The following is a 27331-nucleotide window of genomic DNA, read 5'->3' as shown; positions in this document are numbered from 1 at the left end:
GTGGGTGTTCTACCCCCCGGTCGAGTCGCACGGGCAGAAGGCAGATTCGCGTAGTTATAGCGCTGGGGCGGCAGATGTGGCCTTGGGGGTCTTGGTGGTGGTTCTTGGATCCGCAGCGAGGGATTAAGAGTGATAGTGCAGAGATAGAGAAAGCTCATCCCAGAGAGAATGTTCACGAGGACACCTGTGTCCTAGCAATTGGCGCAGACCGGCGGCCCTGAACTACCAGTACATGGCTGGGGATGCCTTGCCTTACCCCTGTTCTCGCCGAAGCGGTACGTAACGGCAGTATACAGCCACGCGGCGACCAATTCTGTGCGGCCCCTGTGTCCCGCAGACTCCTAAGTAGCCACGAGGTTCCCTGGGCCTCATGTGTAGCATGTTCCGTGTCCCTTGCGGAGAATTGTATCCCCTGAAGGACTCTTGTACTGGTGTTGAGCCTCCCGTCAATATGGAAGGCGGGGACAAACATGCTCCAAGACTTGTTGAGTACCTTATCAAGCAAAGTCTTGTGACGCCTCGCCTGGCATCGCCTCTTGGAACACAACTCAGTACTTGAATCACAGTTGCGAGCACACTGTGAGAACCAGCAACTAGGAAGCCACATGATGCAACAACCATGCGGGGACCATCAGACCACCATTGAGCCAATGGCAGAATGCGGCGGGCGACAATTCCCTTTGATCAAGTAGTTTCCCCAGATCTTCTTGTGCTGTTGTAGCTATATTCACCTCGGTAGCATGTCTCTGCGCGCCAGGGTCTCTCTCATAGAATCCCTGGTGTTGTTGAACAGCCGTTTGAATGCGCCTTGCTGACTCAGCGTATTAAGATCGCGTCTCATGTACCACAGTCTATAGCAGGATTCCTAATTCTGGCATTGGAGCAAAAAACCACCGATTGATGGAAAAAATATCTAATCTCTGACTGCATTGATGTCCACGGGTCGGGTCACTACTGGACTTCTATGGAGGCGCGAAAGGGACGCCAACCAGTGCCCACCATACGCCTTCTTTACTTTCTCCTTGCCATGGTCAGGAATAGCTTGGTGTTCAAACAAATAGAAAGTCACTGTTTTGAATATCGAAGGCCAATCTACATGAAGATCATGTCATCTTCCTCTTGCAATCTCGCGTTCATATTCGCTGATCCACTGACCGCCCTGTGATCTGCCGCCCCACTTCCCGTACCCCATCAAAAAAAGACTCTCCCCATCTCGCGCAAACCTGCGGAGTACTACGGGGCACCGTCGTCTAGTCAAGCACACTTCCTGGCCTCTGAGAAGATGTGTCAAGCCATGCAGTGCCAGCATCACCGGGTCGTAGCCTTTCCCACAGCTCTGCATCTAATCAGCATGCCTTGCGTCATCCCCGTGGACAGCCGGAGAAGAGGCCATATCCAGACATACCGAAACAAGCGCTATTTTCCTGCACCCATCGGCAGTGTACAAAAGGTGAATCTCTTGCTGCTGCGTTATCACATCATTCAGAACCATCAAAGGACTTCCTCGATCCCAAAGGTCGCTTTCATTGGAGTCCCCGAGAGCAGCCCATCCCGAGCCCTAGTCTTCTAGCGCCCTACTATGAGTCATGTTGTTTAGTAGAGTACCAGTTGCATACATATCAGCCGTGTTTATCCAAGGGGATTTGTTATATTGGTCATATTCCAGTGTTATAAATTACCACTGGTTCTTCTGATTCAGAGCCCCGAACTCCGAACCCCGATGGGGCCAACGCCGATGGCTCACGTTGCTTCCCTCCCGATATCAGTTTCCATCATCCACATCCATCCATGAATCTTGGATCGTGTTTGATTTGTTCAGGCAGATCTACGCATCCGGCGTCGGAATGGCAAGCAGGCCTCCTGCGAGCCCTGTCGCAAGGACAAGGTCCGCTGCGACCATCGGCACCCCGTCTGCACCCGCTGCCAGAGACGCCGCATCTCCGGGCGCTGCTTTTACCACCCGGCGCCATTGACTCGAACTGCAGTTAATCTGGTTGATACCACAAGCTCACCTCATGTGGCGCCTTCTAAGAAGGATGATATCCGGTCTAGTACATCCTGTCTCGATATATCCGGGAGCGTGACGGTGCCAACCTCTCGGAGTGCCAGTCACGACTTATCATATCTTGAGAAATCGTTCCACAGTCCCCGAGTAGATCGCTCTCTGCCTACAGGGTATCTCGGACCCATGAGCTTTGTCGATGCCTTAGCGGAAGACCGTGAGATGGGGTCCATTTCGGCTAGTCCCCTCTCCTTTGAAAGACCGGATTATAGTGGACTCGCCTCCCTGCCTCCCTACTGGGTGTACAAAACGAGAGAGGTTCTGCAGTGTCTCGATGATCTATCCACAATTTATCAGCTGGTCCGGGAATTCTATGACGTGAGCCAGGCAGCGGCGGTTCCAGCCCCACTAATCCTCAATGCTCTTGAGCAGATGTATATTGAGGATATACAACATCCACAGATCACCACGTTATCCGTCCTTTGAAACGCTTCCCAGTCACTTGTCATTCCTAATCGGCTGGAGGGGAACGCCTTTCATGAGCTATCCACTGGAAAACAGCTTCGGCTGGATATTATTGGCGTCCTTTGTGCTATCGCCGGCCAGGCCTGTTGTTTTGCTCTAGGCCAGGATAAGTTTCGCGGACCGACTGGAGCGGCACGCCGAGCAGAATTTCCAAAGAGGATGATGGTAATCAATGATCTAGTAACCACTATATGCAGAATGGTCACACTGACTAACGATCTGACAATCTGGACATTGCACGAGAGCGTGCTAATTTCCAGCTTGGTTCATAGCTATCCTAGTAAATGTGGATATGGCTCGTGTTTCATAATTCCCTCTGTGCAACTCTACCTTATCCACTTCATCGCTAATAGATATGCAGGTTCAGTGACATGGCATAGGCTGGGAGGGCTATCGACCAGTATTTTCGAGATGGGCTTGCACCGTGATTTTGGAAACCCTCCCATTTTCTTACGAGAATCGCGGCGTAGATCTTTTGCTGCGGCGTATCAACTGGATAAGAATATCGCAACCTTTCTTGGGAGGCCGCCAATAATTTCTCGCAGGCATTCGGACTGCAAACTGCCCCTTGCTCTTGATGACGATTCCCTGGCGGATAACCTCCGCCTCTCGCTCGCTCTGAGCTCTTTAGATGACAATTGATGGTCGCAGTCAGATCAGGTTCACCGGCGCTCGTCTTGGAATAGAGTCCGATTCTTAATGAGCACTTTCTGGGAGGAGATCCTAGAGTTATCGCTGGATTATCCAAGTTCTAAGACAGCGGATCAACTGAGGTAAGCCATGCGGACAGCGTCCCCACGCCATAATCACGGTGTTTGGGATGCTGATACTCCGACGCACTTGCAATAGAGATATTTCTCGTCGGTGTCAGCCAACATGGGAGTCGCTTCCGGGCCACTTGCACTTCTCCCCCACCTGCTGGATGCAAGGCCTACCGGTCAGCGTCTGCCTCATGCTTACCCTGGCGTACCTAACGTATCTCTACAATGAGTTTCTGATGGAACGGCTTCTTGTTCGACACGATCCGCACAGTGGTAATCAGCTGCTCGATGTCAGTATGAAGATACTGTCGACCGTATTGACTGTGGCTCAACATCGCGAGCATACAGTGAACATCCAGCGTGATTTATCTCGGCGGTGGGAACATCCTCGTCATAATTCCCAAAGAAATTGGTAATGACGGGGCAGTTACTGCTGTACGGCTTTCCGAGTGCCAGTGTGTTTGTTCATCACGTCTTTGCAAGAGCACACTCGCAATGGCAAGACCCTTCCATACAAAGGGGCGCGGGGCGCACTCATCCGGGACGTGAGTGTGTTTACCTCTCGCTTGGAGACCATTTCTTGAAAATGGTGGATGAAGTGCTAGAGCCCCAGAAGGCGATTACTTCTATTCCGCCCGAGTTTGATGACTTTCCGGAGATTTCACTTGATGGTTATGAGATTGCGGATGATATGATGCCTTTCACCCCCGCCGACCTGGGGGCTGTCTTTGACCATTGGGTCTTTTGAATTCAGCCGTGATATCGTCCGAAGGGATACCAGTTGGGGGGGATGTCGATCATAGGATAGGTAGGTATGTTGTCAGAGCCTGTGTTCCTGCAAAACTAAACAGCCATCCCTGTCTGATCTATCTCCGATGTTATCTCTCGGGTGGAGCGTCGCGTGCATCCCGACGATCCATTCCGAATGCGACGATTGACTTCCTACACTGCATATGTGGCAATCACTGGAGCATTACCTTGTACGCCAGACGGCTCGAGGATTTGCAGATCGGAACCAGTGGCTTATCGCAGCCGGCAGTCTCATATAGTGAGTCACTGGAGGTCCCATGATGCGTGGTCCACGACACTGAGATGCTGGCAGGAAGATCACTGAAAGTCCTGTGTGAATTTGGCTGTCTACTAAGATGATGCTAGGATCACATTAATATTTTGAGATTGCGTGCAGATGTGAGATGGAGTTCAAAAAGAAATGGCCGGGGCATACCCGATACCATCCAGAACAACCTCCTTGATCGCTGCGATCTACATGCCTACAACGAATTGCATGAGGAAGAGATTACCTATATTCTCTGCGACCGAACCTTTGTGGTGGGGGAGATCGATAAACGGAAAGAGCTACAATGCTCCACTGGAAATGAGCGACCGGACTTTTCCCGGCCGCGGAGTGCTCGGTGTGTCCCACCAGATTCAGGTTGATCCACTGATCGAATAAGGTCGACAGCTTTCAGGATAATACAGTGGACTTGGGAGTCGGCTGGACAGGGTACAATCTGCCTGGGAATGTTGTACAGGGTCATTCTTGACCCACTGTCAACATGCATCCAGGACCAGGGGCTCACGTGGTGGCCAGCCACGAGGCATGGGTGTGCAGAGTCAGACTGCAGAGAGTGCCCTGCTGTACAATCCGACGAGTCTTCCCTTCCGAGTCAAATCGCCGAGATGTTGCATCGGTCTTTTTGGCCCCCAAAGTGCTCAGGAGGTCTCATTGGCGGCCATGGGTCTGCTTCAAATGAAAACCCGCGACAATCGCTGCTCTTCAGGGATGCACCGGCGGAATGACACCTCCATCCCGTTAGTCGGGGCCCGCAAGGGTTTGCCGATCTCCACCAGCAACTCCTCGCTTCAGCACCTGTCAGCACTCAGCACTCATCTTCACAGTCCGGTCCCCCCCCCACCGCGGCCCCTCTCGGCCTATCGCGGACGGGCCCTGGTGCCACTAAAAGCCAAGTTAATTGATCCAGAACCCACGTTTCTCCTCGCTCCTGCAGACGAGTCTACCGCTCCTCCGCTTCAGCCATCCACCGTCTCGGTTGTAGGTGTAGGCTTACTGCAGGCCCAAGAGGAAGCCTCCCAATCTCCATCCTCAGGGCTTGCTCACTGGCGCACGCACTATGCCTCGGATTCTACATGGTCAGGCCATTAGTGTCGTGTTGCAATCCGGACTTTTTTCTTGGCTTTGATGATGCACCTGATTATGAGAGTTGATTTGTTTTCGCTTGAGAAGGACCCTGTGTCTAGGCCTGGCAGCTCCTGCAGCATGCCAATCCTCATATTATTACCGCACACTTGTACCCTTTGGGACGTTAGTCTGCAACAGGCATCTACGCCATCATCGGCTAACCTCGCCCCTAGGTTTGTCCTCTGACTTTTTACTCCGTATCTGCATCCCCTGCATGTGCGCTAGTGCACCACTGGCCGAAAGGCGATCCGTCATGACACAACACTGGGAGGGGTTCATTAATCATCTCCCTGCCGAGCATCTCGCAAGGGGGTGCTCTTATTTGTACCCGTCTGACTCTCATATCGTGATTCGCGGTGACTACCATCCTCGAAGGAAGGAGAAGGGAAGCCTTTGACTTCGCTGATCATGGCCCCCCTACCGGAGAAAGAAATGAGCGGCTGGGTAGACGGCCCCAACGATCGGGGTACTATTGATATCCTCTGGGGCTGCTGCTTGGTGCTCTCGACCGCTCTCTGGACGGTTCTTCACCTGAACATCCCGGCTCCCGATGATAGTACATGGACGGTTCTCGGGCGCAAGCTTCGCTGGGGCACATTTGCCATTCTCGCACCCGACATGCTCGTCGGTTTCTCGGCCATGCAGTGGCAGTCAGCACAGGAATCGGTGGCTAAGATGCACGGCCTCGGCTACAAGGACTGGTCTCTTAAACACGCCTTCTACGCCAACAGCGGTGGCTTTGTCCTTCATTCGACTGACTACCCTCCCTTCCCCATTACCGCCGCCTCCATCCATTACCTCGTCGAGACACAGCACATCGACTGCCCCACCATTACCGAGGCGGAGATCTGGGACAAGAGCAAGGCGGATACGTTTGCCAAATGCGTGGCCTTGGTGCAGGGGGTCTGGCTAGTCGTCCAATCCATCGCTCGGGCGGCGCAGGGCCTCGCCGTCTCCCCGCTAGAGCTCTTTACCATTGCCTTTGTGCTCTCCACCATCACCACCTACTACTTCTGGCTGCACAAGCCACAGAATGTGGGTGTGCCTACTATCATTGAGCTCAAGAGCGGGTCTGTTACCAGCCTCATCAACAGTGCTGGAGAGATCGGAGTCGAGCCCTTTCGTGAGACGCCGCTGGATTTTGTTGAGAAACCACTACAGCGGTGGCATCGCCGGCCCACACTCGAGCAATTTCGTCCACAGGACCAGCCCCTACAGCGCATGCCAGATGATAAGATTGTGTTCAGCGGCCTGAGCCAACGGGCTTGGCTGCTGGTGTCCCTCCAGGCCATGGTGCACCCGGCCGTCCATCTGTTAGGGTGGAACCACGTGTTTCCGACGACCACCGAACAGACGATGTGGCGCGTCATGAGTGTATTCCTAGCCTCCGGTCTCCCCTTGTCAAGCATGCTGCGGGTAACACTCACAGCATGTGGCTTCCACGGCCACCAGTCCTTGACGTGGATCTGGGTTCAACCCAGCGGCAAGGAAGAACGCGGGTGGCGGGCCTGGGTGCTGGACGTCACCATGTCCCTTATTAGTGCGTGCCTGGTGCCGGCCCGCATGTATATAATCATCGAGGCCTTTATTAGTCTGAGACGGTTACCATGGAGTTCGTTTGTAAATGTCGAGTGGACTGATTTCATTCCGCATGTATGATGAAAGAAACACAATCATTTCGCAGTCGTCTCACTCCGACATAAGCTCCACGATACTTATATAACCAGAACATCAATAAACCTTCCCGTATTCTGCCAACGAGAGACTCTCAATCGACATCAATGACTCGCGGTGCGGACAAATCTTCGGTCACGATCAGATAGATGACCTTGGGCCAGGACGATACGCTCTGTTCCAGTCCGCTTGCCTATAAACAATCGAATCCGGAAGGTTAGGGCGCTTCACTACGCAAGCCTGGTCCGCCCATTGGTTCCCCCGCAATCCAAGGCACATTCCGTGGGGGTGCCATCCGGGAGGGGAAGACATCAGAACCAAGCGAGCGAATGGTTTCCTTCGCTGCATGTAGGACGACGTGGGGGGCGGCTTTCATCATTCCGTGTTTCGCGTACCTCTCGTCGATGGACTCTATGGGCCTTGATCTACTGCTCCATCTCCGCGATCGGGGCTCTAGTCTTTGGCTACGACAACACTTACTACAGTGGAATCTTGGGCATGCAGCAGTTTAAAAAAACCCAGGAGTATATCAGCTTAAAGAGTATCTGTCTCCGGGACTGTCTTTGTCATCTTGGGTCTACTAGTATGTCTGCAAGTGTAATGGTAGAACACCATGAGAAAGTCCCTAGATGTAAAGAACAGGTGGGGGGGGGGGGGTGCTCTTCTATGTATTTAGGAGCCACATAGCTAATTCCTGTTATTAGCATTTATTCTATCTGTAAGTATCTGTATGGTAGAGAGTTTGAATATGGATGTAGATTTTCATGATAGTGATTCCATGTTGAATCATTAAAGAATATCAAGAAATCATCTATCTGTCAGTATATGTCTCTGGATGCGTGTTTACTGTTGTTTGCTTAGCTCTGGATTAGGATGTTGGGAAGTTTTCGTATTAGATAGAATGTATCACTTATGTAGTCACTACGCGCATATCATGTGGGTGGCTTCATTAAATTAATGGACACTTGAATCAAATCAAATTGAATCTAGAGGGGAAAGCATACAAGAAGAATACAATCTGGAATATAGATGGAGCTCAAACGGAATAACTCCATCATATACTATATATACGACTAGACCCTGAAGTTGGGCAGGGAGTACCCTTATGGCTTACAGTTGGAAAAGGTGTGTACCTTCTCTGGTCGTTGAGTAATTGGAATTGTTGGTTTCGAAAGTGAAACGACAGACAAAGAAAGATGGGGAAAGTTTTGATTGATGGATATTCGCGCCGCGGATTCCCGGGAAGCCAATGGGGAATTGAAGAAAAAAAAAAAGAAAAAGAAAAAAAAGAGACAAAGAATGTAATGAGAAGGAGGGTTCCCGGAAATAGAAATAAAGAGGGAAAAGAAAAAAGGAAATGGATCAAAGGATCATGGAAAAGAATAACGAGGCTGTATATACTGGACCCTGCGCTTGTCATATTGCACTTCGCCTGAATTGCTCACCATCACATGCCACAACCTTTCAGAGGGGTGTAGCATTTATCCGGCTTCAAGTTGTGGATATATTCTTTGTGTTCTGGGGAGTGATAGGTTTGAAATAGGAGGTTTCCACCTACTACTAGGATTGGACTGGGTATAGCATATGTTGGCGCTTTGTTCTCATTGCCATGCATAGCCCGGTCTAAATCGAATAAATGGGGGGTCCCTGACCTGCATGTCTGCATTCATGGCTTGCCTTGTGACAATGCTCACTCCAGGCCCGCAAAGCATATATAAGACCAGACCAGCAGAAGTCTCCGCTCAGTTATGTTCAACAACTTCTATACATTCACAGCAACATGTCTGAAGTCAGCAATCCGATCTCCAAGCTCGAGTCTTATATATCGCGCCTCCTGGATGAGGCAGGAATCCCTAACTGCATATGGGGTGAACGAGTCTTGAACATCCTCGGAACATCCGTATTTGATGTAATCAATGATGAACATTTGGCCCGATTGGAAAAACCGACCGACTCACCTGATTAGTGCCCTATTTATTTCGGTGGGTCAAAATGTTCAGTGGATCAACCATTCACTGGTCACCGACGGTTCCTCCTTTGGGTGATCCCAGATCGCTATATCGACCAAGCTGCCCAAATACTGGACAAGGCCAAGTTATCGCGCGATGGAGATAATCGTGCCGGATGGTCTATGGGCGACTATGTCTATCTCCCCCCATCGCAACTGAACGTCAAGCAGACAATTCACCTGTTTCGAAAGTCTCGCATTAGCTGGACTTTCCCCGATCCTCCGGTTGGACGTCTTGGGTGGGAAGACTCCTACTTCTACTGCCTCACCTCGGATCAGAAATTTCGACATGAGACTATCCAACTCTCGGATCGGCCCTCGGAGAAGGATTGGCCAGTGAAAATGCCAGGACCAGAACCATTTTTTGAGGCATTGGTGTCACTATGTGTTCGAGAGTATGAAGCACCACTCACGCAGTCCTTCTGGCAAAAGGCAGCCCATCGTTTGGTTCGGGACGTCCTACACCGGCAAAACCGCCCTTATATGAGAATCGATAACATCTTGTCTCCTTTCCACTTTTACGATGCAGAGTTGAGCCGAGCGATTACTCAGAATGCTAAGGATCGCTGGCTATACGATATATATAGGGCTATGAAAAGGCTGAATGAACTCCCACGCCCGGAGAGAGGTCTGCTGAGTGGCTACAGACGATCCGAATGCATGCAGGAAACACGCCCCAGGATGGATACTGGCCTTGATCATCTCCAAAATGACTGTTCGGAACTCCAGGACAGCCGGGATTGGTGTAAGAGACGAGCAGAAGATATTAAGCATGACATTGCCCGAGGTATGTATCCACCATAGCTCTGTTGGTGGAATCAAACCGCCAAATAGGGGGATTAGGTTCTACAGAGCGAGGATCCGCCATCTGAAGGAACCACGAGATAACCAGCATCACTGACATGGTGGAGCGAAAAGTGAGTGCTGACATACAAACACATCAGGAATCACCGAACTCCGGAAGCAACTTTGGAACCTGCGTCCTCTGCCGCACATCAGGCTTGGAGCTATTACTGGCGACGGTTCTAGACTGTGAAGGTGAAAGTGGAGAGAGGAAGACTGCCCAGCACTAAATGTCCGACAACGAAGATTCAAGATTTCTTGACGATTATGGGTTTGACATTCATGTGCTAGCTTCAAGTCCTGTGTCCATTTTTGACTCCTTCGATTCATCAGACGTTCTTCAATCTTTCTTGTGGGCCTGGTTTCGGTTTCATCTGTACTTCTCCTTCACGCAAGCAGCATACTATATTCAATATTGTCATATATGCCCGTACAATCATCTCATTTCAAGTGAGTTCCAAACCGTTGCATATGGATTACTTTGTAGACCGGTGTTGGAGAAAAGCTGAGGACGTTAAGCAAACATCTAGTCTATTTTATCAGGAGTGTATTGTATATAAGGCAAGCCCAAAAGGATGTGGTGAGGCATCGTGCAGTGTTTCTAGAATAGCCATGTATGTTGTAGTCATTTATTGCCTTTATACATTGTAGTTGGTGTTGATTAACGACGCAATTCAAATTTGAGCTTGATATACTTGCTAGCTATATCTATCTTCCTTAACTACTCCATATAATATTGCTTATTCAGCAATACTTTATAAAAGGCAAGAGCGAGATTGATGCTTAATTACAAAAGAGCTGGGTCCTTGCTTCGTTGAAGTGATATTGATATTATTGATGGATAGCGTCCTGATTGGCTGGGATTCTAAGTATCCAAAACATTATTTCAGAGGATATATAAATATCTAGTCTGTGGTGACGGTGGTGCAATGGTAGAAGGGCACCACTGGTGGCACTGAATTAAGGGAGTATGATTGGAGGATCATATTCAGAAAGCTGCAGGGTTGAATCCTGCCACTGTTATAACTTTATCCAAGAGAAAACTCTTTTATCGTACTTAGTCTGTATCAAGCTTATTTTTAAACTGGATTTAAGCTTATGTATATAAGTTAATATACAAGATTCTGTGAAAATGAACATCATAATCTAGTCTTAAATGTCGGGGATAAAAGGTATTCAATTAAGATTGAAATTATACTTGTATTGGAAGTTATCTTCTACATCTTTCATGTGTATAATAATCTCAGCTTAACATGTGGCTACGTTCCATGGGAGACGCCGGAGAAGAATGAATACTAGATGTCACTCAGTATAAGGATTGCAGAGTGGTTCCGTTTTTCTTTCTGCTGCATGTTGAATAAACCTACTACTGCTATGAATATGGAGTTTAACAAAGTAGGTAGAAGAGAGAAAGAGGAGAGATCTACCAGCCAGGCCAGGTCATGGACTTCCTACCCCACGACTTCTGGCTCGCAGAAAGCGTGAAATATATTCAAGAGGATTATAACAATACGATAGATGTAATTTCCGCTTAGAAATAATCACCATTAAGAAACACTATTCCTTTTATCACTCAAAATATGGCCCAAGTCTGCAGGAATACAGTCCAAAGCGAACTCGCGAGCATCTCCTGGTTATAGAATCTGGTTATTCCGGGCTGTAGTAGAACCATCTTGTGAGTGTTTCAACCCGATAGATAGACTATTTCTATTAAGGCAGGGTCAGCTTGGATGGTCGACTACGTTTAACTACAGGTAGCTTCAAAATTTATCGAAATAAGGTAGAAGGACGAAACGTAAACAGAGATAATAGGCCCCGAAGGATGGATGGCCCGCTGTGACAACACTATAAGCTAAACGACGATTTGATATCAAGCGAAGGGAAGAACGACCCCGAAGGACTTTGAGGATATATCTAACATTCACACATAGTTAGCTTAACCACATTACCTCACATACAAGGGGAGAAATGAAATACCAGGTCTGAGATATTATACATCTCCTGAACCGAGGTCCATGTCCCCCCGTAATAATTTGCATTAACAATACAGTCGCTGAACAAAGCCGTCATTGCGGTGTGACAATTCTCCAATGGTTTTTTAATATCGGTTCGTCGAATTGTGCCCATGTAATGTGACCAATTCTCTCCAACCCACCAGGCGTATGGGTCCGACGAGTTATAGAATAGGACGCTCATAGGCTGTTGAGTGTTGTTTAGTTATCTGTGTGTGGATTACGGGATAAATCGCTTACTATTCCACAGAGCTTGTTCACAAACGCAGGATAGCCACCCGTGTTGTTCCAGGTGATATCTTCGATCAGGTCAGTGACGGAAGGAGCATCGGTTGGTCTTGGCTGCGTGCAGGAAAGGGTCCCGCTGGAAGCCGTATGAGACGCTGATGGAAGGGAAACCGTAGCTGGATGTGTTCGTGATGTTGTGGTTGTTGATAACTGGGTAGGGGATGGTGATGGTGTTGTAGAGTCCGTATGGATCGCGGATGAAGCCATTGTTAGGGAGGCTCTCGTACTCTGTTCTGATAGAGCGGTTGATGCGGTTGACGCGGTTGATGTCTCAGTCATGGATGGAATCGTGCTCATGATGGCTATGGAGGAGCTGGGATCTGGAAGTAAACAGGATGTTGAATTGGCAGCACCGTACTCGATGGCGCAATAGAGGTCCATGGAGAACTCAATTATGCATGAAAGAATTCCGCCGAGACAAGTACAATTAGGAAAGTCAAGACAATCTGGTGAGGCTCGTAATTGAAGTGAATGAGGCTGGTGAGACCATGGCATGGATGCAGCCAGGTAGCTAGTGGAAAGAATAAGAAAATGGCACAGTCTCCACGAGCCATGGCCAAAAGATCCCTGGAGTGACATCACAATATAGGCTGCTGTGAATTACAAATTCACTGTCATGAATCGATTGAGAACACAGAAGAAAGAAGTCGCAGAGTAGACGAATGAGTTACTTGGTACCAGCGCTGGGCACCGTGGTCAGGCCCATGAATATAGGTCGGAGGCTGGCCTGATAACTTCGTTTAATCAAATAGAGTTTATGTAAGCGCCGGTGTCGTTGGCGCCAGCCTTATCGGTCTTCATGTCCGACGCATGTGATATTGATTTTAGAGGGATCTGTATCCTAGTAGCTGGAGAGATTAGCATGCTTAGTGTTCTCTACGGGAGCCAGTCATTGATTGAATCAGGGATGTGAAGGTCGTGCTACCCAGATGGCACAGTCCGACTGACCAAGCCACCACCAGGCTGGCGTTTCCTAGACTCCCACCATCTCCTCCAGGCAGGTTTACACTTATAAATAGCACTGAATATATCGCATGAGGCCTCAATATGTTGGCTGTCATAGATTTCGGGTTCTGTAGGCATGCCGAGGCTTCAATTCTGTAGGCAGGGCTAGTCGATCAGCTGACCCTTGCTTTAGGTTATCACCTCACCTTCCTCTATACGGGGCCAACATACGCATCTTGGGTACAGCGTAATACAATTGTTTTTAACGCATCCAGTAAATGACAACCGGACAGCCTCAGAGGAGAAAACCAGTTATTCTTTCTTGTCCAACCCCTATTTGACCACATCGTTGGTGGTGGCACGAAGTACCAGGAGCCGGCGCGTAGACAAGGCACTCCATGGGGTCAAAATGCCATGCGCCACGTCAACGGCGCTTTCCGATTATAGATTTTCTATCTAGCCTTGTGGTTCAGGGGTAGAGCATAGTGTATTGTGTTGGACATTAAAATTGATCCTGTCGTCCTGAAATTGGTTTCGCATCCACGAACCGCAGGAACACCACTGAACACTGGCAAGATGGCCCACATACGGACGAGTATCCTTTTACTCATATTCATAAGCCTTGTGACACTATCGATAGGAAGTGAAAGGTATGGCAACCTACCAAGGCCGTTGTGGTCATACTAATTCAAATCAAAGCTCGCCGGTCAATTCTCCGACCAGCGTTCCCAGGGTTGGTCCCTGGCCATTGTCGCTATCAGCACAATCTCAATATAAGAGCTTCCAACGCACGAAGTCTAGTGTCCCATACACCCAAAAGCAATCATTCCTTATTCAAAGCTCTGTGGCTACGCTGCGGTATTCACCTTCCGACTCTATCCCTGGTTCTCCTTCGATTTTGGTTCCACCTCCAAGTTCAACGCCTATATCGTTCACCAGTATTCAACCACAAGACCAATCCCCCAGCCCAGCATCAAGCCCAGCATTAGGCACTACCTTGGTCGGATTATCTGGACACTCCATTACTCCAGCTGCGGTATGGACGAGTGGGACAATCTCAGGCTTGGGGTCAAGTGGAAGGCCCGATGCGTCGGGGACTGTTCATTTGACGACAACAGTGTCTCCAAATATTAAATCCAGTACTTCCCAAGAGCCTACAGCTTTCACAAGCTCAGAGTCCGAAACCACAACGCTAGCGATAATTACTGCATACACAGTAGACGCGTCCACTGTGAGTGTAAGTGGTACAGTAACAACCAACACGCATACACGGACCGGAGATTCCAGCCATGCTACCGCCATCGTTCCACTGCTGGTTGGTTGTTGGTTCTGCCCAAGCATTCATGAAGGCATTCTGCTCTGGGGCATGTCACTGCCAGGGATTTATCCTCCACCAGTCAAACCACCCCTTCCTGCATGGCCAACGATCACCATTGGGGAGAATCTGATTCCCACGCCCGACCCAAGCAGTGACACCGATGACAAGACCACTGCTAGTAGTAGTACATCTTCCTCGACACATTCATCGATGGAAAGTCCTTCCACGACTGAAACGGCGACCCAATCAACCAGTTTCAGTTCGCAATCCACTGAGACACTATCAACTGCGACCAGCACCGCTTCGGATTCATGTGATGCGAGCCCGTCATCGAAGCGACCGTATTCGGGGCAACCTCTGAGTCGCAGAACTGAGCTCACCGTGGAACTTGATGATCCGCTTGGGACAGCGCTGAGTTACCTCGGAGTCGAGGGGCTTCAAAGTGCCAGTTTGTTTGTCAGCAACAAACAGGAGGGTACGCGACAAAAAAGGATTATTAACACATGGGCCATGGGTGTGGGTGGCACCTATGAACTTCCCCGAGGCGGGGTCACGATCGAAGGAGTCCACCTAACTGGCAAGATACCGTGGATGATCCGGTGGGATAAAGATCCAGTCAAGGGAGTTCATGTCAATGGGGTCTGGGGTAAAGGCCCGGGTCGGGTCAAGGTAGCGTACAAGTTTCACCCCGATGAGAATGGCGGAGATTCGATCGGATGGAGCGCATTGGTGGACAATGTCACCAAACTCAATACGGCGACGAAGATCAAGCCCTGGGGGCAAAGAACGTTAGAGGAGCAGAGAACGCTGACAGTTTCGTTCAAGGACGGGGGAAATGAGGCGGACGCTGTTCAGGCTATTATTAGAGTCTGGAGTACCTTGATCACCACCGGATCGTGTTAGTTTCCCCTGGAGGGAAAATCCCAATTGATGATTTAATTAACTGTATGAGTCTGCATCAGCCGTTCTAGTTTCCACTAGAATGAAAGTCACGTACCAAGGTTCCATCTTCGTCACGATGTCTTGACATGTAAATGATGTGGTGGAAGAATATTTAGGGAAGAGAGTACTACTTGTGATTGGCAAGTTGTTGCAGGGTTAGGCAGCGGCATGCCAGATCACGGGGTACCACGGGGTCTCTCCCCTCGTCTACTGGCCCTCTCTCCTCTTTCTTCTTTCTTCTTTCCTCTTTCCTCTCTCCTGTCTCCTCCCCGACTTTATCGGCGCCGCCCCCCCCCCCCCCCCCACCTTCTAGCAACACTTGACTTTCTCCCTTTGCCGTCGTCGCGCCCTTACAATTCTCAATACTTCAGAAGCATTATTTCCGAGTTTACCGACGATTTAGTTGGCCCGTCTGACACAAATGGAACTTTTTGGCTGTGGAGACAATAGTGCGGGCGATCTCGGAGAACCAGCCTGCTGTGTTAGACGATACGTCAACGAGCCGCACAGATGCCAACACAACAACGATGGCAAGGACAGCCCCTACTGCCCTCTTTGGGTCTTGAAGCCCAGGCAGGTTTTTCGAGCCGTGCGAAAGATCCGGGTCATTTACTGCGAAAATGATGCGGATTTCTTCGACATCGATGGGGAGTTGAAGCACCGTGGTGATGATCCCTTGAAACATCACTCACTGGCAGAGGCAACACAGTCATGGAACATTAATGCTCTGGTCAGTGCTGCTCGCCTGGCTGATGGATTCATATTTCTCACCGAGGATGGGACACTCTCGACTGTCAGAGACACTGTTGGAGTACAGAGCTTCAGTCGCATCCCGATCCAGCACATTGCAACCCGACGTGTTGACTATCACAATCCAAACCTGATTTCGGGAGCGGTCGCCATCGTCCTCAAGCAAGACCCTCAAACAGTTCTATCCTTCGACTCCTGGAAGCCATTTTGCTCCTTTCTTGAATCATCGGAACCGAACCAAGCTCCTACCTATACCGCAACCTTCTCCTCGCCTATCGTCAAATTGACTAGTAGATTTGCTGCTCTTACAGAAAGTGGTGAGGTCTTCATGTGGGGGGACGACCTTCCAGAGCAACCCCCCACCCCATCTGACTATGATGAGGACGAGTGGATGGATGCGCTTTTTGAACATGACTTTCGTCATAAGCCTATTGAAAAGTGGCCTTCATGGGAACCAAAATTGCTTGACTATGAGCCTAGGAGGCAACCCCTTCCGCCGATTAGGACACTGTCTACAGGCGGGGTAAATGATGTTGCGGTCTCTCGATCTGGACAATTATTCGTGTGGGGATATAGGACGAACAAGTGGCCCGAGATCGAGGATGCCAACGATCGGGACAGTGCGGAATTCAAGGAGGCTTTCATTCCGACCGCGGATACGGCCTTGAAAATTAAAAGTGCCGCTGCAGGGCGCAACCACATCATTGTCCTTGCAGTAAATGGATCACTGTGGTCTGTCGGGGAAGGCCTTCAAGGCCAGTTAGGGATCGGTCTCCGACAGTTTGGGTTGTGCACCGAGGGGAACGTAATTGATATGTTGGCAAATGAGACGGACGAGGAGTTCGCCGTGAGCTGGGAGAGAATGGATACGGAAGCTCTGGTGGGCCGGAAATGCGAGGAAGTGTTTGCCGATGGAGAACACTCGCTGATCCTCACCTCATCAAGGCCATAAGCATATCTTGCCATCCCAATTTCCAAGGCTGGGGTATAGTTATTTATTTGTTGTTGTTCTAGAGCCTTGCAGTTGCCATGAATTAATTCACGGTCGGGCCCCCGGATGACGGCTGCTCCCGTGATGTTTTAGCGGATGACTGCAGTACCGCTAAAGGCTCACTAACTTGGACCAGTCGTTAGAGGCCTCACATCCACGTGACGCCCCCTCGAAATTCCTCAGACCCTCTCCGTTCTCTACTCGTGCATCGGATTAAAATTGAAGGAGACTGCAAAAAGCTCCAACAGCATCCCTGGTGGGCCGATAGAGACCGAAACTGAAATGGAGTCAACCCTAGAAAAGACACCGGCCAGGGGTCCGGGTCGGGGACGAAAGAAACGGTGGGCAGCGCGAGTAAGAACAGGCTGTGTGACTTGCAAGTACGGACGACACTGTTGGCCAAAGCACCAGATGGACTGACTTCCCCAGAATCCGCCGAATCAAATGCGACGAGGCGAGGCCAAGGTGCGTGGCAGTAATGAAGATCAGCCCTTCATCTGCATACTAACCAATCAACCAGCTGTCGAAACTGCCATTCCACTGGTCGATTTTGTGAGGGATACGATGATAACTCCATCGCAAATGAGAAATATCATTCCCTCATCCCGTCGAAGCTGCCGTCCACGTGGGATTTCGTGACCTTAGATTCCGGAGAGAAGGAGAACTTTTACTTCTTTCGATCCATCACCACATCGACCCTAGCCGGGTTTTTCGACTTTGGTTTTTGGTCCTACCGACTATTGCAGGATTCCCATCGCTACCCGGCCCTCTGGCACGGGATGACGGCACTTGCCGGTGTTCATCGCGAGTATGTTGACCCCAGTGCGTCCCTCACTCGACCCAGGATGGGGGACACACGGAATGTCCAATTCGCTCTGAAGCAGTTCAATAAATCTATTCAATCCCTCCTGAATCAGCTCTCTGGAGAGACTTTAACCATTCGCGATAAGATTGCGGTGTTGGCTACGTGCGTCTTATATATCTGCATCTCATGTCTCCAAGGCCGCCAGCCACAGGCATTCATGCACATCCAGAACGGATTAAAGCTATTTCACCAGTGGGGCCTGCAATCGAGCCTTGTTAGGTCTCCAGAAGATTGGCTCGGAGCTGAGATGCTTTTGCTAATTTTCATGAGACTTGACTCCCAGGTCCGCCCGTACCTAGCCATGCAGGATCTGTCTTCTGGGTGGATAGAAAACCGGCTAGTTGCCTCATCCAGCGAACGCCCCTTTGCCACGCTTCTCGATGCGTACATTTCCCTGGAGGAAGTATTCAACGACGTCATGCGCTTCTACCTGGATTACTATAAGACGCAGGCTCCAAATGTGGGTCCTGTCTCACCTGATGCTAAAGAGGTGTACCTCCGCCAGGTCCGAGAATGGGATGCTCGACTAGCAACACTTCTTCGCATGAGCCCGGAATACCTACAAGAAACGGCCATGGACCTATTGAGTATCCGGCGGAAATTTATCGAAGTCCTGCTAGCCCTGGACCGAAGCCGGGGAGAACTGGCTCATGACGTGTTACTCTCGGACTACGTGATCATGGTTGATACTGTGGCTCGGATACTGGGTAGTGGTCAGATGGATACACGAGACGACCACCGCTCGGTCAAAGAGCAGCAGAAGCATCCAACCTTCAGCCTGGAGACTGGTATTGTGGAACCTCTATTCTGGGTCGGTACACGATGTCGGGAGCCGTTGCTCCGGCGGAGGGCTCTCGATCTTATGCGACGGTATCCGCGGCGGGAGGGAATCTGTGAGGGCATGTTGGCCTCTTACATTGTGGAAAAGGTAATAGAGATCGAAGAAAATGGATGCCCTCAGGCAAGCGCAAACCCGGAGTCAGCGAGTGGGTGCATTGAGGGACAATGGATATGCAAGGCGCATCGAGTGGCGACATGGGATTTTCTTTTAGCTACGGAACGGCAAGTCCGTGTTGTGATGAAGACTGTTGAAGACTGGGAGCTCTCTCGTCGGGGGATTGAGGTCATAGCCACCTGGTGGTGATTTATTATTTACATACGAATGCGCGATTTCGGAGACGACTGGTTTGGTAAAGCAGATAACCTGTTGATGAGATGATGCAATTGATGAGAAGAATTATGACCCTCAGATGGCTTCCATAATCGACCACCGGACCTCTACGTAAAAATAGATTTTTAGAGGCCGAAAATCCGACCCCAGCATACAATAGGAACAACGGTTCCTAGAGTACCGCGACGGAATTCCCAGAGAAACAGGTTTATTTGACATTTGCTAGATGTACAAAATATCCGCAGGTAGTCGGAAACTCATTCCAGCACGATTGTCTCAAACCGTGGCCTGGCCTCCACCCAATGTTTCAGGGGGATTCTCACCACCGTCAAGCGGCGCGCGACATCGGGATTTGCTAGGTTTCTTCCGATCCACATGGCATTCAGGAGGAATGGTTCGCCGAGTATGTTTTCTAGTCTGTGTAGACGCAAACGGCCATCGAGTGTTCTCGCCCGTTCGTGATCAATGGAATAGTATAAGTCATTGGCAATTGACAACGCTATAAACTCCCCTTGCCCGGACGGCAGGTATGGTTCCATGTATTTATCGAGTTCCGTCATAGTTATCCATCGTCCGTTCTTTGAATAGATGTCGAATTTGCACGAACCGAGAATGTGCTCGATATTGAATTTCGCGGTTTGGCTGTGAACAAGAATGCGTCCATGACCAGACGAAGCCACCTTGCGATCCTCTGACGTGAATGTGGTGTCGTTATCAAGGTCTCCAAAGAAATATTGCCAGTACTCGGCGTAGCTATTCCACAACCTCGCAACCTCCTCGGCTGTCTCATTGTTGTATCCCAGCCCCAGGGGGGATGGTCGTGTCAGGTCGAGAGGGAATGGTCGCCGCATGCAGCCTTTTGACCAGGCTACCAAGATCGCCTCGTACCATTCAAGTACTCCGCTGTGCAGCGGCAACGGACGGTCAGAAGCAGGTTGGCAGAGAGTGATGTCGGATGATGATCCCCCTTCCTTAGGTACCGCCCACACTGCGAGGCCAACTATGCATCCCTCGTACAGAGCCCGTGGCATCTGAGATGCCCATGACCAGGATGGGAAGACTTCCCCAGGCCGAGGGCACTTATCGTAGTAGATATACCAGAGGATCTCCTCATCCATCCATCCAAGTCGCAGTCCGTAATACGTCTCACAACCGAAATACAGTCGGCTCACCGCTTCCCAGGCACGCAATATGTCGGCTGGGTTTGACAGATGCCGGTATTTGTATGACTTCAAGGCTCTTGAGTAGCCGTCAATCGGACAAAAGCCAATAGGGTTATAACACCCTAGACTTCCGCATTCCCGTTTATACTGGCGATTGTCAAGCATGGGCGAGAAAAAGAGAACCTCATATTCTGCAAAATAGAGGAGCCTTTGGGAAAGTTGACCCTCCTGGAAGGTCCATCCTCTGGTGTTCCACTGGCTTCTCTCGATGGATTGGTAGGGATACAGCTGCGGGATGGTAATCGCCACATTCCCTTGCTGGACAATACTCCAAAGGCGTGGCTGGGTGACTCCCGGGAGTCCGTAATTCGAGTCCTCCCCCGCGAGCGCAACCAAGGTGCAAACGGCATTGCTGTAAATGCAGCCTGTCTGATCGTACCGGGCTCTCTTTTCTTTCTCATCCCGTTGGTCGATGCATAGTTGGTCGACCCACAGATATCGCTGCTCTAGATGATTACATGCAACAAGGACATCTTTGATCGTCGCAGGCAGTACAGCTCGGTTGAACGAAGGCCAATCGGGCAAGTCGACTTCCTTCACTGCTCCCCAAACATAGCTCAGTGCCATGAACTCACATGGATTGGGTGCATCGATTATTTGATCCTGGTCGACGTCAATCAGCTTGAGGTGCTCCGGCCACTCAGTCTTGCGGCTTTTTTTCTCCCGATGAAGTCTGTCTTGGGCGATCCAGCGAAGTGGCGTTTTCCAGTTGATTTTTTCATCCACCGGGGTCAATTTACCAGGTTGGCCGGGACATCCCATTCCTACCTGATAATGAGGGCTATGATCGTGGGTTCGCTTGTATAAGGGAAGCTGAAGCAGCTGACGGTGTCCATATACCACTGCTATTCTGTAGCCCTCGAGAAAAATGTGAATGGGCTCTTCAGGGCTAGAACCAGTAAGCCCTGGCGGGTAGTGTACCCTAGCAGTGTCGACAATCACCTTGCACATCGCACACCCTGATTGCCGCTCCAGCACTTCCCCTGTGGTTGCGAATTTGATTCGTAAACTCCCTACCTCTAGCGGCTTCCATCCCGAGATTCTGAGCTTGTCAGGGGGGGAAGGGATGCAGGCAGCTAAATGGTGGATGCGAAGATGGGTGCAGATAGGGCACAGGTCAGTGTGCCCCCGACATTTCTTCGAGGGGCAGGAAGAACAAACATAATGAAATAGGTCATGTTTGAAGGTACGAATAGCCACAGGATCATTGAGTGACACATTTGGGTGTCGTATAACCTCGATGTCCTCACAGAGGGAACAGGCATGACCGTTATCCAGGCCTGGCGTGGCAACGTTTTCGGTAGCAGTGGCTTCCATATTCATGGCGAACGATTACACCGAGCAGAGAGATTTGACGAAATACAGGACTTTCAAATCAAGATGCCAACGTAATTCGATCCCACAGGTCGTTATAGTGTCAAAGAGACAGATTTCGGGGATCGAAGAGCTGAAATCCAGATGAGATGTGGAATACCCTCTTGATCGTGGCCCTCCACCCCTGGCAACATGGGTACTACACTACGCTTTTCTGACTAGCCTATGGCTTGAACAGAGGCTATCAGACCTTCCAATCAGAGAGCCTTGCCTGTCTGGGAGCTAAATTTAAGATTCGACCCGGCATGGTTATTCGGGGTCCCACGGGATGCGGTGCCCACCGCTGATCGTGCCACTCAGCTGCAGACTGAGCCCGACTGTTCGGTCTTTTAATCGTCGGCAATCAGATGTGAGTGCCGGATAAGGACAGGCTAATTCTAGTCTCCACTCGGCATGGAGCCATTGGCTGACGTTCATCGCGAATGTTAACCTTTGACTGTAGCAGCTCGGGCCCAGCTGCCTGGCTGGCTGATCTTCAGCCAATAAATTACAGCTAGGGGGCTCCAACATCACTGCTTTGAAGATGCACGGTTGTCGGCTCAGCAATAGCCTCTCTAGCAATCCTCATGTGTGGTAGATGCTGCAAAGAGCCGGCACTGGCTTGAGAATTGACGATGATCATCATCGAGCGTCCCGTCGCCTCAAACTGCGGACAAACTGCGGACTATCAACGCAGAATACTCACTGGCACCACCAACAGTCAGGTACAGCGACCGTCATGGTAAACACATCTAGTAACTTTGCTAAGTCTGTGGTTGGCCAAGCCCTCTAGCAACACTTCTTCTCAACGGCTTGTGGAATAGCGCCGATCTCCTGCTTAAAACAGGTGACCATGGGTTTTCATCCTGATACTTACTAGCAATGCATTCGATCTACTGGTTCGTTCCACGTGTGGGGTTTGGGAACCATAGGTACGGTCACATCACGTCTACTCGTACCCCATGGCTCATGGTCTCCCGATTCTACATAAAAGCCGTTCACCACCGACGTACCGGGCGCACGTTGGATGGACATACGGTATCAGAAACTAGTGGTATTTCCGGACTACGTTGCATACCATCCATCTCCAATAACCGGCATGAGGATGATGGCTGCCCCGGTGGTGGTCCAGGCCCGTGAGATCAATCAATCGAAACCCTGCCAATCCGACTTGGCCTTGAGACACTCTTTTGATTTTTTTTTTTTTTTTTTTTTTTTTTTTTTTTCAATAGGATTCGGAGGGTGCACACCTCCCTACACGCCTGGCTATCTCCATAACAAAACACCGGATTGCGCATCCTACACTGCATCGCAGTCGAGCCGCGGTCCTGGTCCATCCTGGATAATTTTTTTTCACGGTCTGAGAAAAAGGGACCGACCTGGTGGCTGGAAGAGCCCAGTCGACCTGGGGCTTGAACTATAATTCTGGACTATCCAGTTTTAGATCGGGACAAGTGCCCCGTCCCGTGCAATACGGATGCCGTGACAGCGCCCCGGAAGTCAGATACGTCCACTTGCTCTATCAATATCTCAGCGATGATGAAACATTACAAGGCCTGTTATAGCTTAAAGCCATCCCGGGCTCGTAATAATACCTGTTCACGTACAGAAATTGGCCTGGGGCAGGGTAATGAGTCTTGGTCTGTTTAGTGTAACCCACCACTGTTTTAGGTGAACAGCGCCATCGAAACATTATCACAACCCATTAAATCATTTCCTAGGGTAGAATCGTAGCCAAAAAAAAGAAGGAAGGAAAGGAAAGACAGCTGTCTGGTTTCGATTATCCCATTACCAACCCCGAATGAATGCAACACCCGCGACGGGGTCTGATTCCAAACCAGTCTGCCCTTAACCATCGTCTCCTGAACGTGGATAACATCATTCACCTTACATGTCATCTCTAGCACATTTCCCCGTCCAAACTTTGCTCCTCCATCATTTACTGTGTTGTTGCCGTTGTCCCATGCGCGAAAAGTCTCCTCCGCGACCGCATCGAAGCATACCGCGTCTGTGCCTGTACCTCCCGATCGTCCAGCAATGACGACTCAAGCCCGCCGATCCCTAGCCCCCGTTCCTCTCGCCCCGTGGTGCTAAACACTACCCAGTGTCATATCGTCGTGCTCCTTTGCAGATCAACAGCCGGATCATGTGGGTCTTAGCGATGAGGCCATGGACAGGATCCCTCGCGACCAGCATACTCGCTCCCTACCACAACATCGTCGGTCCCGGAATATGGTCGCATGTCTAGTACCTTAATGGACAATATACCTGGCAGGCATGGTGGATGGGGCTTGGGGGTGTGGGGTCATCCGTCATGAAGATGAACACGGTGCAGTGGAGTCCCAATGATCTGGGCCAGCCCCTGGCGAATCCCAGTTACATTGCTCCACAAGAGCTGCCTCGTGTACTGAGGGGGGAGCATACTGGGGCGTCGGTGTCTACCAGGACGCTCTGGGTTGGGTTAGTCAGTTGAGGGGAGTGTGCTGTCGGAATTGAATATTCCAAAGGAGGAGGATATCAGGCCCTGGCAGCGCTTGTGCTGACTTGGTCGGGATGTTTTCACTCCTGTTCCTTTGCGGTCGGCTGTTCGTTTGGTCTCTATGCCGATCGTCTAGCCATGGCTTTGTAGGAAGCTAGTAATGAATGCCATATTACCCAAACCACAATCGAGTAGATATTTCTTCCACCTATCATCTTCATGTTTGGCAGTCTTCAGAGCAATGCCCTCTCGGCGTACCACCGGCGGTCTCATTCCTCTCGCCATCCAAGCATGGGTTGAGAAGCACTCCTGGCCCAACAACTGTCGAATAACACACTCGTAGTACTAGATATGTAGATACAATCCTGTCACTTTCTCAATGTACTACTCACCCCAGAGATTGACAATCGGCATCGAACCTCTTTTACAGTAGACATTGATAAATACCGATCCTCTAGAGCAACTGTTATCTGATAGAATGTCTCAGGCCTGCAGCCAAAGGCTCCCTCAAAAATCTTACAACTCGAACTATTCTCTATGCCAACTATATATATTAGTCAATCAGGACTGGGACCGAAGAGCAATTAGTGCTTGATTCAGTTGCACTCCCGCTCATGTTCGAGGACATCGCACAGGACCATGTACTAACTCTTGTACGATCCCTACAGATGCCTCTATATTACTGTTTAGCCACAATCTTGATACCGAGCCTTAATCAGTTATTTCAGGAACGGATGTTGGCCTCAGGCATTAGTAAGGCATCAGGCACCACTCCTCAGGCAGCAGTCTGCAGTCCGAAGGCGGTGGGGTTTCTGCCAGTTTGACCCCGAGCCTTCCTTCTCCAACGGGGACAAATTACTAATGCCCGGAGTGACCCATTACTTACAGACTGCGGTGGCCATCTCACCGTCCTTGGCTTCTTTCATCAATTCTCCTCCTTCCTCCGCCGTCTGTATTTCACGATGGACGCGCGATTTCTTAGTCTTATCACATTGGAGGGCTCGCTTGATACTGAGGTGGAGTACGGTGTGGCTTCGGCCCTATCCGACCTGCACCTGCACCCCGCGGACGTTGGACCTTACCATCCAGATTCCTCCGTACTCCTCATACATCCTTACAGTGTAGTCAAGGTATTTTAGCGAGATTTGGTGACCTATGAATCGATATAGCACATTATAGGCCGCTCGTATCATTATAGTTTTATTGGCTGTAGCTCTTCCCGAACAGGCCTAGTCGCTGCCGTAAGCCTACTAGGTTACACTGGGGTTCGCGTAATGCTTCCGGTTAGGGGATCGCCTCCTGCTAGTAGTTGCGGCTGGAGTTGATAGATCGGATTCTATTCACAGCCATCATCTGGTCGCGAATGACGCAGCCTGATGCCAGTAGTCCTCACCGGAAATAATTCTTTTTCTCGATATTGATTTCCTCCCCCCCCCCATCAAGAAGTGAGTCATTACAGCTTCGTAGAATCCAGGCGGGTGGAATTCAACTTGGTAGACAGTCGAATTTCTGCACATCACTAGATACTTTTCTCTGATTTGAATCTGGCGGTGAAGTTGTAGTTTCCGCGCCCAGCGAAGCAAGCCAGCTGAGTAGATGGAATGACAGTCTGCCTGCCATGAATATCGTACTTTACATCGATCACAAACGCCGCGGCTTCTCAAATTCATTGGGGTTATATCCGATTGGTCCGTGACCCTGTCACCAATTTCCGAGCCCGTGACGTTGATCAACAGTGGTGAGTTTAAGGTTTCTTCCCTTGCCGCTCCCCTCGGTCGTATTTAACTTTATGGTGGAAATCGATCTGTCTGTTCCCAACTTCGGAGTGGCTTCGGGCTCGGCTCTACAGTCGACCCGGCTCCGGTTGGCATGCCCGGCCGGACCTCCTCCTTTGCCTGGCCCACGATCCAATGCCACAAGAGTGTATCAACGCGCAGTCTGGTGAGTTAATATGACATGATATTATCTATTATTTCTTTTCTTTCATGCAGTCAACCATCGGTTTCCCACGGCTAGCCATCATTTGACGCCGTGTGGTTGTAATTTAGCTGACCGGGCCTCTACGACCCCTTTCCGCATCGGGATTGACGTCAGCTCGTCGATGGTCTCCGCCAAGTGGTCAAAGTTTTCTCACAATTCCTCAGTAAAATGGAGCTTTTTACTGATTGGTTAGGTCCGCCTGGGCTTGCATTTATCGATTTTTTTCTGTTCCCCCTTTTTTTTTTTCCACATACGGATTGGCGTCTGTAACAAGCCACGTTAGTAAGCTAACAGTTAGAACTTCAATACAGTCATTCAATACCATGTACCTTGAACTCCCCGTCGCCCCAAATACAATACCTGGTTAATGAACCAGTTTGGGATGACGGTACAATACGTGAGCTGGTTGTAGATAGTTTGACGAACTACACTCTTCGCTCAAGTCATGATTCCGGCATTCGGTGGTAAATCATGATTGCAACCAGCCGTAATAATATATCCTGTAGGGATGATACCTTTCAGAGAACATCTAGCGCCTGCTAGTTAATTATACGTACCGCAGCGAACAATGATCGTGCGTACTGTGTATGTATCGCAGCCTCTCCCTGGCACTTGCCTGTTCAGGCAGTTGTTCCACACATGCTGTAACCACCAACCCTGCAGGATTCCCTTTCCTCTCTTGTAACTAGTAGCAACAAGGATGTTACTGTCACTTTCCTAACATTCTTCTCCTTTCGTTTTCTAGAGCTTAGAGGTGGCTCGAGCAGTCATCGTGTTTCCACTGCCCTGTTTCACGATGCAGCTTGGCTATTACTAGAATGATTAATTTGATCTGCAGTTACCAATTCCATCAAGTTCCATCCAATATCATCTAGTTTGATTCAACTTTGCAGAACTAGGGGAAGCTGGAAAACCCGTGGGTTCGCTGCTTGTCGCGTGCAGCAAACGAGCACTTGTAATCTACCTGCTTGCTGCGCTGAACCGAAGCCGGCAAAACATTT

The 27331-nt window shown here is 50.0% G+C and overlaps 9 protein-coding genes across 9 annotated transcripts; 7 read left to right on the top strand and 2 right to left on the bottom strand.

Moving 5' to 3' along the window:
* Nucleotides 1-2188: 2188 nt before the first annotated feature.
* On the top strand, nt 2189-3872 carry BO94DRAFT_568523 (transcription factor domain-containing protein; the record flags this gene model as incomplete). Its single annotated transcript, XM_025614684.1, has 7 exons — nt 2189-2479; nt 2501-2807; nt 2889-2993; nt 3183-3300; nt 3377-3635; nt 3716-3745; nt 3774-3872. 7 exons carry the CDS (start codon nt 2189-2191, stop codon nt 3870-3872), a joined length of 1209 nt encoding a protein of 402 aa, XP_025464105.1.
* Nucleotides 3873-4888: 1016 nt separating this feature from the next.
* On the top strand, nt 4889-5452 carry BO94DRAFT_588964 (uncharacterized protein; the record flags this gene model as incomplete). Its single annotated transcript, XM_025615918.1, has 1 exon — nt 4889-5452. The coding sequence occupies one exon, from the start codon at nt 4889-4891 to the stop codon at nt 5450-5452; it is 564 nt and encodes a 187-aa protein (XP_025464104.1).
* Nucleotides 5453-5674: 222 nt separating this feature from the next.
* On the top strand, nt 5675-7404 carry BO94DRAFT_208874 (uncharacterized protein). The gene has a single exon (XM_025606138.1). It carries the CDS (start codon nt 5897-5899, stop codon nt 7145-7147), a length of 1251 nt encoding a protein of 416 aa, XP_025464103.1. The 5' UTR covers nt 5675-5896; the 3' UTR covers nt 7148-7404.
* A 1538-nt stretch (nt 7405-8942) lies between these two features.
* Nucleotides 8943-10206, top strand: BO94DRAFT_549416 (uncharacterized protein; the record flags this gene model as incomplete). Its single annotated transcript, XM_025613445.1, has 3 exons — nt 8943-9071; nt 9129-9957; nt 10115-10206. The coding sequence occupies 3 exons, from the start codon at nt 8943-8945 to the stop codon at nt 10204-10206; spliced, it is 1050 nt and encodes a 349-aa protein (XP_025464102.1).
* A 1652-nt stretch (nt 10207-11858) lies between these two features.
* BO94DRAFT_627177 (uncharacterized protein) lies at nt 11859-12978 on the bottom strand (the record flags this gene model as incomplete). The annotated part of the gene is made up of 3 exons (XM_025617398.1): nt 12266-12978; nt 11991-12212; nt 11859-11927 (listed from the first exon to the last, which is right to left on the bottom strand). The coding sequence occupies exons 1-3, from the start codon at nt 12890-12892 to the stop codon at nt 11859-11861; spliced, it is 918 nt and encodes a 305-aa protein (XP_025464101.1). The 5' UTR covers nt 12893-12978.
* Nucleotides 12979-13719: 741 nt separating this feature from the next.
* Nucleotides 13720-15712, top strand: BO94DRAFT_208855 (uncharacterized protein). Its single transcript, XM_025606137.1, has 3 exons — nt 13720-13908; nt 13958-15474; nt 15539-15712. The coding sequence occupies exons 1-3, from the start codon at nt 13835-13837 to the stop codon at nt 15601-15603; spliced, it is 1656 nt and encodes a 551-aa protein (XP_025464100.1). The 5' UTR covers nt 13720-13834; the 3' UTR covers nt 15604-15712.
* Nucleotides 15713-15939: 227 nt separating this feature from the next.
* On the top strand, nt 15940-17220 carry BO94DRAFT_549413 (RCC1/BLIP-II protein; the record flags this gene model as incomplete). The annotated part of the gene is made up of 1 exon (XM_025613444.1): nt 15940-17220. The coding sequence occupies one exon, from the start codon at nt 15940-15942 to the stop codon at nt 17218-17220; it is 1281 nt and encodes a 426-aa protein (XP_025464099.1).
* A 321-nt stretch (nt 17221-17541) lies between these two features.
* BO94DRAFT_627174 (Zn(II)2Cys6 transcription factor) lies at nt 17542-19368 on the top strand (the record flags this gene model as incomplete). The annotated part of the gene is made up of 3 exons (XM_025617397.1): nt 17542-17639; nt 17689-17724; nt 17780-19368. 3 exons carry the CDS (start codon nt 17542-17544, stop codon nt 19266-19268), a joined length of 1623 nt encoding a protein of 540 aa, XP_025464098.1. The 3' UTR covers nt 19269-19368.
* A 13-nt stretch (nt 19369-19381) lies between these two features.
* BO94DRAFT_605379 (HET domain-containing protein) lies at nt 19382-21841 on the bottom strand (the record flags this gene model as incomplete). Its single annotated transcript, XM_025616489.1, has 1 exon — nt 19382-21841. One exon carries the CDS (start codon nt 21839-21841, stop codon nt 19553-19555), a length of 2289 nt encoding a protein of 762 aa, XP_025464097.1. The 3' UTR covers nt 19382-19552.
* Between the last annotated feature and the right edge of the window lie 5490 nt (nt 21842-27331).

Source organism: Aspergillus sclerotioniger (assembly GCF_003184525.1).
Source record: "Aspergillus sclerotioniger CBS 115572 chromosome Unknown BO94scaffold_28, whole genome shotgun sequence".
NCBI classification, from domain to species: domain Eukaryota; kingdom Fungi; phylum Ascomycota; class Eurotiomycetes; order Eurotiales; family Aspergillaceae; genus Aspergillus; species Aspergillus sclerotioniger.
Note: the sequence above shows the minus strand (reverse complement) of the source record. Positions and strands in the feature narration are given on the sequence as shown.